Below are 13,247 nucleotides of genomic sequence, written 5' to 3' on the forward strand. Positions count from 1 at the left end.
GAGCGACAGTACCCCAGGAGGGGCTGGGGAGGGAGGGACAGAGCTGCTGCCCCATCTGCGGGAGGGACAGAGGTGCTGCCCCTTCTCCGGGAGGTCCCGCCGCACTCACCGGCAGCCCGGCCAGAGGGGCTCCCCGCCTCGCTGGTGTTGGCTCTCCCCATCTTTCTCCAGCCCCTTTACCTTCAGCAGCTCCCACCCCTCTCAAGCCCTGTTGCTCTGGGACATTCCGTCCTTCACCAAACACCTCCCTGGCACCTCTCTGTTACCCCGTCCTCCCCATGTCCCTCCTCCCTGCGGTGTGGGTGACAGTCCCGGGCAGCCACACGGCCACGGCCACCGGCCCAGTGTTTTGTTTCCCGGTGCTCTGAGACCTCCGCTCCGGTGGCGATGCCTGTTGCTGCCCTTGCCCTGTCCCATGGAGGCAGCAATCCCCTGCAATCTCCCTGCGTCTCTGGCCAAGGAGCTAGGACAGGCCCTTAACCTCTGTTTTCCATATCCTATCTATAAAATGGGGATAAAAGCATCTTCCCAGCAGGCTTCATAATTGCTTGTAAATCACTTTAATGCCCTGGGCTGAAAGGTGCTAAGTACAAATCATATAATTGTTTCAAGCATATTTCATCAAGTTAAAAGAAACTAATCCTATCTCTGCTTAAAAAAAAAAAAAACACCACAGCACACCACACTTTAACTGGATAAGAGCCTAATGACCAGCTTCTCCCAGGAGAAAAGGGAAAGCGTACACTGACAGCGGTGCGAGAGACAAGTTACAAATGCCCAGATCAATTAATGGCAAAGAACACATCACCTCCAGAGAAAACAGCAGTTATTCACCTCGGTTGAACTAGAGGAGCCCTGAGCTCACTGCCTGTGTCCCACTGGACAGAGGGGCTGGCATTGGTCCCCTCCTGCTCAGTCGCCCCCACTCTGTGACAGTGATGGAGGAGGCAGGTCTCAGTTCCCTCCTCCACTCCGTGCCAGGGCCGGGCTGAGCAGCAGCACAACTGCTGTGACAGGGTGTGTGTGCCCCCGGGGAGCTGCTGGTGCCCTACAATTGCCCAGGCCATGTTAAATCCCTGCATCCCATCCCAGCTCCTGAGCTTCAGGAAGGCAACCCTTGCCCCAAGGCGCCAGCCTGGCCAGGAGGTCCAGCTGTGAGCACAGCAGCCCGAGTGCCCTCCTGCCGGTGGGCTGGCTGCGGGCAGGCACCGGCACCGGTACTGAGCCAGCCCTGCCTGCAGACCCAGCAGGCGTGTGCCAGCCCCGGCCAACTCGGCACAGACCAGGGCAGCTGCCAGGCCTCTTTGTTTCCTGCTGTGCCCGTTTATTAGTGCAGCCGGTGAGGGCTTTCAGCCATGCTCAGGAGAGGAGAGGGAGAAGTGGTGCTTTGCCTGCTTGGACGGTACGGTGCAGCCCTGTGGGAGCCTCGGACAGATGTCCCTGTGCCTCCGGGCAGAGCCCCAGCCTAGGCAAGGCAGACTTTCGCCACTGTTGAACAGGACCTGGCTCTCTTGTGAAGGGAAGGGTCACTGGTCCCATTGGAATCGTGCCAATAAATGAGCTGGTGGATAGTGCCAAGCTCCTGCTGGGACAGACGTGTAAAACGAGCCCTGCTGTTCCTTGAGAGCTGTGTGGGCACAGCCAGAGCTGCCTGTCCCTGCCATTGCACCACTGGAGCTGTTCCAGGAGCAGGGCTCCAGCACACAGCCCCTGTGCCCCAGTGCTTCATCCTGTGCCTGTAATTCACTGATGGGTGAAAAATCTGACACCCCCCAGCCCCGGTCTGCTGGATGCCACAGCAAGGCGTCCCTCTGGCTTTTGTCTGGTTGGCTGTGCCCAGCTCTTTAAGCCAGGTCAAGGAAGCCAATGCTGTGAACTGCTGGCTGCCGTCTTTATTTGAAGGGGTAAATATAGACCTGCCCCTTGCACTGCCCCTTCATTGCGAAAGAGATTTTGTAAGCATTAACCGTGGCCCGCTGTGACTGACAAGCACACATTGACCGACATGTGGCCATAGGAAACCCTAGTGATTTGCTAATGTTTATTAACAGCTGCAGGGTCTCCCGGGGGCAAAGAGCCTGGCTTCCCATGTAGGGCACTGACTGGCAGTGATGGGGACCCAAACATGAGGCAGGATGGAGTGAGGGGGCTGCAAAGGGCACCAGATTCCGGAGGACTCAGGATGGGATCCTGTTGCATTGAGCTCACCCCTCTTGGGAAAGCAAGTTATTTTTTGATCCACTCCTGAACGCTGAGCTTTGCAGGGTAGGGAGGGAAAGCAGTGTGGCTCCCCACAGACAGGCAGAGGTCTTGGCACAGCTGTGTTTTTGGGAGGTGCTGTGGGGCTATGGGGCTGTGCCTGTGGGTTGCTGAGAGCTGGGGTGACATGGCACCCACAGTGAGGCTCGTGCTGCTGTGCTAACATTCATATTTCTCTGCATTTCCCACCCAGGGATGGACAGGAGCACCAGCACCAGGGGCATGGAGGGCCAGCACAACAGTTCCAGCCAGGAGGCGGTGAGTGTTTTGGGGGCTGCTGGCCACCCTCCAAGAGGAGAGTGGGAGCTGCTGCAAGGACCTGCTTCATGGTTGATAAATATAACTACTTTGCTTTAGGAAATGCTGCTTTGTCCCTTCGGCAAAGCACTTTGTACTGGGAGGGGAAAGGACAGTGGCAGGTCTGGCTAGTGGTGCTGGCTGATGAGGGGGACTAGGAGGGACGGGGACACCTGGGCACAGTGACTCTGCACACCTGGATTTCAGCAGGAGGAATCCCCCATTGAGAGCTGATGTGGTCTGGGGTGAGGAAAAGGGAAAGCCCCTGGCTTCCCCCAGGACACCTGCAATTGGCAGCACAGAGTGATCTCACCAGGGATCCAGCTTTTCTTTTCCTGCTGTCATGGCCCACAGCAGCCCAGGGCTGTCCAGTGTTCCAACACATCCTACCTGGCTGTGTGTCCCACTGCCCCAGCTGCTGCCACTCCTTCTGCACCTTGTCCAAGTGAAAGGGACTGCTCCAAGACCGTCTCTGTCCTGGGCTGCAAAGCTAAACCGCCTGGGAGGTGGTTCATTCCAGACCTGACCCAGCTCCCTAGCTAAGAGGCGTCTGCCAGGCAGTGTGGTTGTCCCGTCCTGTCCAGCTGCCCCACACCGATCCCGTGTTTCCATCAGCCCGTACCACGTGTGCCCTGTACCCCTGGCCATGCAGGAGCTGGCTCGGGAAGGGCTCCAGCCTGGGGTGCAGGACCTGGGCCAAGCATTGCCTTGGCCGTACGGGAACCGTGGGCACTGTGCCGGGAGCAGGCTCTGACGCAGGCGGGCTAACAAAGGAGTCCCACCGGGGCTTTAGCCAGAGCCGATCAGGGCAGTCAGTGGGATGCTGATGGTTTACAGCCACGCTGGGTCTGACCAGGCTCCCCAAGGGACACATTCAGGCTTTGGAGTCAGTACTCTGCCCCCATTCTCGCTGTTTTGCAGTATTTGCGTGTCTGCGCAAGAGTTTAATCCCCCCGCCCCCGATTCAAAGGTGTTTCCAAGCCAGGCGTTCTGCCAAGCTGTCGGCCACTTCCCGGCTCCCCTGGGGCAACCTACGGGGTGCAAATGTCTTGTTTGTCAGCCCTGGCTCCAACAGGTGCCCGCGGCCGGCAGGTTTCCATGGCCCTCGGCGCGGACACGGGGCGATGCTGCCGGTGCAGCTGCTGTGGATCCGCGCTCGGAGCGGGCGCAGCACCCCGGGGAGCCGTGCCCGGTTTGCACAAGCGTGGCTCTGACCCAGCCGGGGGCGGCTGAGCCCTGCAGCGGCATCTGCATTAAATGTGGGGAGGCGATGAACCCATCCAGACCTCAGCATCTCCCTCCTCCCCGGCTGAAAGCCAGGTCGGCACCTTCTCCTACCTCACTGCCTGCTTTTGGAGACACAGAACATGCCCAGGTTCAAGGATGGCTGCTGTGTCTCAAGTGACTCTTGGCCAGGGCCAGGTACAGAGAGATTTGTGTTCCTCAGTTCTGGACAAACAAGTTTTCACCGCCGAGGCAAAATACAAACTGTTGCAACCCGAGGAGATGCTTTTCCCTGGAACTCAGCATAATTGAAATATAACAACACAGGGATTTCTCCAAACACTAAACACTTCCTCCTGCACCAAGAAAAACAAACTGAATGACCTTATATGCTGCTGCCTGCTGTCATCTGTGGTAGCACTGAAAATGTGCATTTGAGCTCAGAGATGTTGCCGAAGCGTGGGAACAGTCCTGACCCTCCCAGATCACAGGTTTTCTTTGGTCATGTTCATACAGGTGGAGAAAGATGAGTTTCTGTAAATGCCAGGACAAGGAGACAGTACCCAGTGTGATGGCAGTGGCGTACATGTCATGGAAAAATGGGTGCTGGGTTCTAAGAGATCTTAAGTCGGAACAGCCAAAACTGCCTCTCTTTAACTCAAGAGTGATGATGGGAAAATGGAAATTTGAAACATTTCCAGCTATTAAGTGCTTTTGCATTTATTTTTGGCCAATGAGATGTTCAGCTTGCCTGTGGGGGTTGTGTTCTGTAACTCTTCCAGGAAAATAAGCATGAGGAGAAGGTCCAAGATCCTGACAGAGGGAAGGACGAGACCAAGGCAGAGATGGGGAGCAAAACCTGGGCAGACCTGGCTGGGGAGATGAAGATATTCCTGTGGAACCCGGAGGAGAGAACATGCCTGGGGAGAACAGCCAAGAGCTGGGGTAGGTCCTTGCTCAAGCCCTACTTCTGGGGATTGTTGCCTTTTCTGCTTCACAACATTCACTTAACTGTGAATGTCCTTGATAGCTTGGACTGACCACCCCTGTCCATTTTTTTAGTGTAAATATTTCTAGCCAATGCAATAAAGAACTAGTGAGGAGGACAAGCAGAAAACTCTTGGTCTGGATGTTAATGTTGACTCAGAGTGTGAAAGCAAAGATTTCAGGCTGCCCAGAGTCCTGGAAAGAAATTTAGAGTCTGAAAAAGCATAGGGGCTGCAGGTCAGTCTGCTGCAGCCATTCATCTCTGCTTCTGCCAGCACCCCAGCTCCTGCCTGTGTAAGTCAGGAGCCTGTGGGAGAGTGGCTTTGGGGTCATCAGGTTGGTAGGGGAAGGGTACTCAAGCTGTAGGGCAGGTGTTTTGTGAAGGGTGCACACCACAGGGCTGAGCAGCCCTCCCTGCCTATGTGATCCCTGGCTCTGGGGAGGGAAGGGCTGGTCCCCACTGTCACCCCACAGCTTCCCAGGGTGTGCCATGGTGCCCACAGCAGAACCCACAAGTGCTGTCAGGGCCAGTGCACTGGGATGTGCCAGCGAGGGTTCTGAGTACCCTGTCTATTTTATCTGCATCCATGTGGCCCTCAAAAATTACCTCTGAGGCTGGAGGTGCCCTGGGTGGTTAAGAGCAGCCCATTGCTGTGGGGAGAGCTCTGCTGCAGGCTCGGTGCAAAACCAAAGTGCCACAGCACATGCGGTGCAGTCCACCTTTCCAGCTCTGTTCTGACAGCACACAGCTCCCGTGGCAGAGTGAAAATCCCAACCTGAGCCCAGAATCACTCGCACATCCACACCAGTGTAAGGCTGTGAGCTCTCAGGGCTGGTGCTCAGTGTTGGCAGCCCTTGGCTGGCACTGGCAACATGTTGCAAGCCCCGCAGCCTGCCTGTGCCCCTGCTGAGCACTCTGGGTCTCCTGCAAAGCCTGTGGGGACAGCCAGGAGGGGAAGCTGCCCACCAGCACCAGAGGAGGCTGAAAACCCACAAACATGAGCCAGGGTCAGATCCTGACATCCATATTTGCTCCCCTGTGCCCTTTGCTGGCCGTGGAGGCAGCCCAGTTCTTCTGCCCCTTTGCTGGATGGGAAGGTGCAGAATGAAGTGCAGGAGCAGAATGGGGGTGACAGTCCTTAGGGATGTGGGTTTGTGTTTCTGGAGGCTCTGCCAGGTGCTGAGAAGATGCCTGTGAGAGAACTTGCTCGGTCTGATGTGGATGTGACCCTGCTAGCAGTTATTTATTTTCAGCCTCAGGGTGGGTGCAGCATCCTCCTGCACCCTGGGATCATCGTACTCTGCCATAGGATCCCACTCTCCATGGACACACATGCCCTCGGTGCACACACTTGTGCTCACATGCCTGTACAGGGGGACAGGAGAGAGACATTGAAACTACTGTGAAAATCAAAATTTCTTTTAAAGTGAGAACACTTGGAGGTGAATGAAGCTGAACTTTCCCATCCTCATCTCATGGGTGAGGAGGAAATTTGCCCAGCCTGGGGCTACTCCCCCGTGCTGCTCTGAAGGTGTCCCCCACAGACTGGGGGCTCAGGGGACCTGCACTGACAAAGTGCAGGGCCACAGGGTTATCACTGGAGGGCCCAGGCCCTGGGAAAGGCTGCACCCCCATCTCTGCCAGTGACAATGCTTCCCGCTGCACTGCAGGAAACATCAGAAGGGGAATGCTAATGGCAAGATGTTTCAACAAGCATCATCTTGGCACCCCAGCAGCAGTTCTAGCTCTGCCAGGCTGGGGCAGAGGCACCATCCAGCATCACCGTGGCAGGGCTGGGCATTGTCTCTGCTGTGCCACCAGCAGCAGTGATGGTCCCATGCACCTCAGCTCAGCTCACAGCAAGACATGGCCCTCAGTGTTTCCCAGCACCGTGGCTGCGGCAGAAGCACGGCAGGAGAGCACATCTGTGTTCCCAGGGCTCCCCCCGAGCTGCCGGAACGTTTCTCCTGGGAAATGTTTGGGTTAGGGCTTCACTTTGCTTTCTGAACCGCTGGGTTTTATTCATAGGCTGTGGCCTCCTGAGACATCCTCAGCCATGAGCCTGGTCCAGAGGAAAAACAAACCCATTCCCTGAATGTCCGGGCCATGAAACAGCCAGTGTGGTGCTGCAGCCCCGGAGTGTTCAGATGCTGCTCACTGAGTCACAGGGTCCCTGCCATGCAGGGGACAAGAGTCAGGGCAGGAGCATCACCCCACAGCCCCATCAGGAATTTGGAGGTGCTGAAGCCAGTGGGTATCCTTGCATGTTACCATGCCAAGAGCAGGTGGGAAGGGCAAGAGGCAAGGCTGGGTCTGTCTGTCGGAGAGAGCTGAGGCAGGTGGACACGCAGACAGCTGGTCCTGACAGCTCTGGGAAGGGCCTTGCAGCAAAAGGGGTACAGAGCCAAGTAGCAGCTGCCCCAGGGCTGGGCAGGGAGTGCGTCTGGCTGAGAGTCCTGCACCCAAAACCACCAGGGTCTGTGTGCAGGGTGTGTGTGTGCAAGCTCCCACCTCCACCACGGACTCAGAGCTGCGGAGGACGCCGAGCTGAGCACGACTGTGCATCCCTGTGGGACGCCTCCCACGGGATGTGCTCTGGTTGCATCAACAGCAACATGCCTCTGTCTTTTGCAGGCCTGATCTTACTGTTTTACTTCGTTTTCTACACGTGCCTGGCGGGAATGTTTGCTTTTTGCATGTACGTGATGCTGCTCACGCTGAGCCCCTACACGCCCAGGTTCCGGGACCGCGTGTCTCCGCCAGGTACGTACCCCAGCCAGCCTGACCCTGGGCACCTCTGAGGGCACTTGCCCAGCAATGGCCTACTGAAATGGCATGGCTGGGACCTCAGACAAAGCCCTGCTGGAGCTGTACACTCCCACAGTCACCCAGCCCTCCATCACACAGGGTGTTCTCACTTACCTCAGGGCACTGACAGAGCTGCAGGTTCTCTGCAGAGGATCAGACATCTTAAATAGCCCCATGGGAAGCATTTGTCCTGATTATACTAATTGTTATTCTAATTATGCTATTTATTGTTATCGTTATTCTCAAGGTAAATGGCCAAGTTTAGTCATTTCATAGGTGATGCTGATTCATTTCAGCTGCTGCCTGTTTATACCTCATATCTTCAAAACAAAATGCAAATCAAGAGCAACTTTTATTATTTGGGGGAGTTCTGGCAAGATAATGTTCAGAATATCCTTTCCCTGTATCAGACACAGAATTTTCCCTGTGTTTTTGTGTTGGTGGGGAACACAAGGCCCTCTCACCTTGACCCCTGTCTGGAGCCAGCCAGGCAGCTGGGAACACGGAGAATGCCTCAGCACCTCTGTGCAACCCCAAGCCCATCACTTACCCACAGCACTTCTGAGACCCTCCATATCTCCCCTGTTTCCTAGGATATTTTGACATGTATATGGTGTTCTCTGGGGGTGAAATGGAGGTGAGGGATCAGTAGGTTGAGAAAAGAGTTGATCTGTGCACTGGTGCTGCCACTCTCATGGCTGTGCCCAGCCCCAAGCCCAGTCACAGAGCAACCAGCCCCTACAACACACACCCCAAGCCCGTGGCCAGTCCACCCACGTTTGCTCTATCAGAGTCCATCTCCTTCTTCAGGAGTGATGATCAGGCCGTACTTGAATGGGTTCACCATTGCCTTCAATGTCTCTCAGCCCAACACGTGGCAGCCCTACGTGGACAGCATGCACCACTTCCTAGCAGGTAAGCTCTTCATCACCCCAGGAATCATGCTGGTGAGTTGTTTCCATCCATGCACACATGGGTGCAGGGGGTCTCCTCCTGGGCATCTCATGAACCCCATTTGAAAAGCGAGGCTCAAAAGGACGTGAGAGCTGCTGTGGGAGGGAGCTTTGCCTTTCTGGGTGGGACTTTCTAATGCCCTTGACATGTGGATGTACTCTGAGAGTGTGGGTCCGTGCAGGTCTCGGGAAATTTTAACAAGTCTCTTGGTCCCCACCAGCTTATGATGACAAAGTTCAAGAAGAAAAGAACATCGAGTGTGTCTCGGGACAGTACTTCATCCAAGGGGGTGATGACAGTGAGGAGAAGAAGGCCTGCCAGTTCAAGCGCTCACTGCTGCAGAACTGCTCTGGCATTGAGGACCCAACGTTTGGATACTCCAAAGGCCAGCCCTGCATCCTGCTGAAGATGAACCGGGTACAGAGGAAGCTTTTCATCTCAATTCCTTCCTTCAGTGCATCCCAGTGTGATAAAGACCATGCAGGGACTGAAACTCTTTCGCTTCTCAGGCCCAGAGAAAAAGTGAACTAGAATCCCCAAACTTGCTGGCTCATACCCACTAGAAAACATAAAAAAGAAACACTACAAAACTTACTTGATTTGATTTGCTGAGGCCTGAGCGCTTAGAGGATCTTGTGCCAGGCCCTTCTCTGGGAGGAACTGAGCTTTCAGGGTACATTCCAGACCCCAGGCACTTTACAGTGGGAATTTTCATAGAACTGAGTTTATTTTAAATCTAACAGCGTGGTGGTTCAGTGCATACTGCTGGGAAAATAAGCCTAAGAGGATGTGAACTGTGTGGGGAGGGGGCTGTGTTACTCCAGGGTGTTTGGGCTTTCTGGGTGCTCTGCTCTGCCCCTGCTCTCAGGCACCAATCCAGCACTCAGCCAAGGGCAGGTCACACTGTGTGGGGTGGCAGACCCTGCTGTAGGGACACACAGCTCCTGTCCTGAGCAATGTGACTGGCACCCAGAAAGGTTTAAGCCCTGGAGAAGGGTGGCAGCACATGCTTGGCACCGCATTTCCTACAAGCATGGATGGTTTTTGTTTTTGCAGATCATAGGCTACCGCCCTGGCGCTGGGGTCCCTGTGAGCGTGGACTGCAAAGTGCAGGTACTGCTTTCCTTCATGCTGGGCACTGTGGTGGGTACAAGGCCAAATGCCAATGCCAAATGATGGACCCCACCACCATCTGTCTTCATTTTAGCCCCAAACACTCACAGGACCCAGTGCTGCCCATGTGTCTGGGTGCAAGTGGGGGCTGGTCTGCTGAGAGCAGCAGAGGCCACCAGTCTCCTGCTTCCCACCTCGGCCGTCACCCTCTGAGCGCTGCTGGCTGCTGTCAGCCTGACTGGCAGCACTCTGCTCAGCCCCTGTGGGCAGACCTGCTGGGCTGGGTGCTGCAGTGCCAGCTAGAGCCCGGAACCGGAGGAAACATGCAGGAGCTGCTCACATCCATCTCCAGCCTCTCCACAGCACCCTCAGTCCTGGGGGGCACCCCGCAAGCCAACTGCAATAAGGGGAAGGAAGGGCTCCCACTGCCCAGGCAGCTGCTGGATCATACCCTAGAAATCAGCAGGCAGCAAACTCAAACCCTTGCCCATGGCTCCATAGCTCCGTTCTGCCCTGGCTGGGATCAGGAGAGCAGCTGTGCTCACAGCAGGCACCCTGTGGGCAGCGCAGCTGAGCCCTGCCGTGGGCTGGCAGGAGACATCCATATTAAAGCTCCTTTGCCTTGCTCTGCAGGGAGCTGCATTTTGTGTCCCATGTCCTATGTGTGTGTGTGTCCTTACTTTTTTTTCTGATCACAGAAAGGCAATGAGAGCCACCTCAGATCCGTGGACTTCTATCCTGGGAACGGGACGTTTGACCTCATGTATTATCCCTACTACGGCAAGTTCACTCATGTAAGTGATGGCTCTGGCATCTCTCTTCTGCCTCTTTGAGGAGGAGAGGGCAGGAGCTGCTGTGCAGAGTACAGATGTGCTTTCTGGCTATTTTGGGCAGATGCAGGCAGGAGGGAGGCCATGGGCACTGGGATTACAGTGCTCTATTTCTGTCTCTGACAAACCACGGGATATCCTTGGGGACTCCTTGCTAGCAATGGGAATGATTACATTTACCAGCTGGAGACTAAGATTGGCATTGCTAACTCCCAGGGAAGGTCTCAACACCAGCATTTTCCCAGGATATTAGGGAAGTCAGGGGTTAGGTGACACAAGAGGAAAAGGATGGGGCATCTGACAAAGCTATGGCAAAACAGCTTTCAGGCTGGATGGCTCCAAACAGAGCAGTCCAACATCAGCAGCTATTTCTGAACATGCTGGCCAGCACTGCTCTGAGCTGTGCTGGGCTGTGCAGTCTTGAGAGGGAACACACCATCACAAAAAACCCTGAAATGGAAGATGAGACAGGCACTAGACTCCTATTGTCATACTGCTGCCAGCTGAGGCTGAGTAACAGCCCCAGATGCCATGTCTGCACATCCTTTGAGCACACAGATCCATGGAACACCATGGATTTTTTTATTACAAACCATAGGCTGGTTTTTAGAACAGCAGAAAGTATTCGAGAGTCCCGTTGTCTGGTGTTGTCCTGGGTAATCAGCCCAAGAGGCAAAGGTGCACTACAAAACTCCAACATGATCCCATCCCTCTGAGGCACAGGCACAGAAAGGCTCAACTTCATCATCCCAAGGGATCATGATGGACATCAGGGAAATGCTCTCAGATGCCTTGGGAATTGTGAACCAATTACTAATGATTTTAGTGATCGTGAGAGCCCAGCCTGCCTTTCTGCTCCCTCAAAAATTGCACTTAAATCTCCCTTCTTTTCAGGTCAACTACACATCCCCACTGGTGGCCATGCACTTTACAGATGTGGAGAAGAATCACTTGGTCCCCATTCAGTGCAGTCTGAATGGGAAAGGGATTATCAACGACCTTAACAGCGACCGCTTCCTGGGCCGAATCATCTTCACACTCCGCATCGGGAAGTAGCCACCGCCAACACCAGGCACTTAGGTTAAGTCAGTCAGAGGCTTTTTCCTTTTTAAAGCATCAAGCCAGCATTTTTTTCAGCTAGGAAAAACAGGCACATGGAGATTATTGTTAATTTATTTTTGTTCATAGTTAGGAAACAAAGGAAATGCAATGGAGCATGGATCTACATTTTTCATCACCTGATGTAAATCATTATCAGTAAAAATTAAGTTATCTCCTGGGCAGAGAACCTGCAAAAGCATTTCAGTTTTGATTAAAAATCCTCTGGTATCCGAATGCTATTTTCATAAGGTCTTTTACGATTGACCCCTGTGGAATGCATTTTTCCTGGCTTTAAATTTTAAATTTTACCATAGTTTTATGTGCATTTCTCAGGCAAAAGCTAACAAGAGGGTAGTTTATTAGCACTATTATTGTTAAAATAATAAACAGCAAAAATTCTGGATTATGCCTGCAATAACTGAGTTAAAAAGTGAAAATGGCAGTTCTCAAAATGCCTTCTAGGATCTTCAGCACCAGAAGCATCTTGACTGCAGCATTTTACACAGCTTGTTCAGCACACCCAGGGTGTTGAGCAAGGGCCACATAGAAAATCATTTGCCCTTGAACCTTTCCAGCTGTTCCTTTCTGATGTGGGAAGATTAATGCATTTGTCCCTCCCTCCTCCTCACTCCAGTACTTCTCTCTGCCCCAGGAATCCTCATCAAGTCTCTTAGGCAGGGCCAAGCAAAAGGAGCCCTCTTGTCACGGTTCACAGGTTGGCAGTGCCTCATTGCTTCCCCTGATCAGGCACAGAAGTGCCCAGAGCTTTCAGACTGGTTCTTCCCTGGTCCAGAGAGGTCACAGCTCTAACGCTGCAGCAGCCACAGGGAAACACTCGGTGGTTTAATTGTTAAAGGGTCAATGTGGATATGGATGAAGCCCCCAGCTCATCATCCCCAAAGGCTGATGGAGCACATCTGTCCCTGTCCCAGCAGAGCACTGCTACCCTGAGCAACCTCTGCTGCACGGGCCAGCCGACCCTCCCAGCCCTTGTGTCTGAGACATGAACTGCACTCTGCATGTTGGGAGCTACGAGAACACAGCAGGACAGGACACCTTGGGATAATGTACTAGTTGGAAAGCACACTTACTAAAATTACTGACTGAACAGGAGCATTATGGTATGTTTGTCCTACATCCTAGTCCAGGTACTTAATCTGCCGTCATTTCCTGATCTATATAAGTCTCTAAGAAGTAATTTTTTTGTATTAAAAATAAAGTGACTACAGTAAAATTAACTCTGTGGTAGCATTCTTCAAACACTGGTGTAAGAGATGCAGTTTGTGACTTTAGCTCCCTGTGCTGGCCAGTTAGGGACTGAATTTCAAAGCAGTGTGTAACTTGATCCTGGAATTCTGAGCACTTGATTAGGTGGAATTCTGAGAACTTGATTAACTTCCTTGGGCCAAAGAGTTCAGGAACCCAGAACAATAAGACTCCCTCTACACTATCACAACCAACCATCTGGCAAAACCTATTTATTAAGAACTGTTAAAAACTGCTCAGATGTCATCATTCAGATGACACTGATAGAGCCAGGGCAACACAATCATTCTGCCTGCACAAGTTATCTGAAAGGGCATCTTCTGATCAACAGAAACTGTCTTCTGCCAAGGAGGAGGATGCTGGGGGAGTGGCTCTTCTTTTGCCATCAGAAATACATTGAACCCACA

The 13,247-nt window shown here is 53.4% G+C and overlaps 1 protein-coding gene across 1 annotated transcript; it reads left to right on the forward strand.

Moving 5' to 3' along the window:
* The first annotated feature begins 58 nt into the window (after positions 1–58).
* On the forward strand, positions 59–12,812 carry ATP1B4 (ATPase Na+/K+ transporting family member beta 4). The gene is made up of 9 exons (XM_039387794.1): positions 59–72; positions 2,453–2,517; positions 4,563–4,725; positions 7,403–7,531; positions 8,387–8,491; positions 8,751–8,947; positions 9,587–9,643; positions 10,342–10,437; positions 11,368–12,812. Exons 2-9 carry the CDS (start codon positions 2,455–2,457, stop codon positions 11,527–11,529), a joined length of 972 nt encoding a protein of 323 aa, XP_039243728.1. The 5' UTR covers positions 59–72; positions 2,453–2,454; the 3' UTR covers positions 11,530–12,812.
* The last annotated feature ends 435 nt before the right edge of the window (positions 12,813–13,247 follow it).

Source organism: Pipra filicauda, unplaced genomic scaffold, assembly GCF_003945595.2.
Source record: "Pipra filicauda isolate LSUMZ 115617 unplaced genomic scaffold, ASM394559v2 scaffold58_size5111680_pilon, whole genome shotgun sequence".
NCBI lineage: Eukaryota > Metazoa > Chordata > Aves > Passeriformes > Pipridae > Pipra > Pipra filicauda.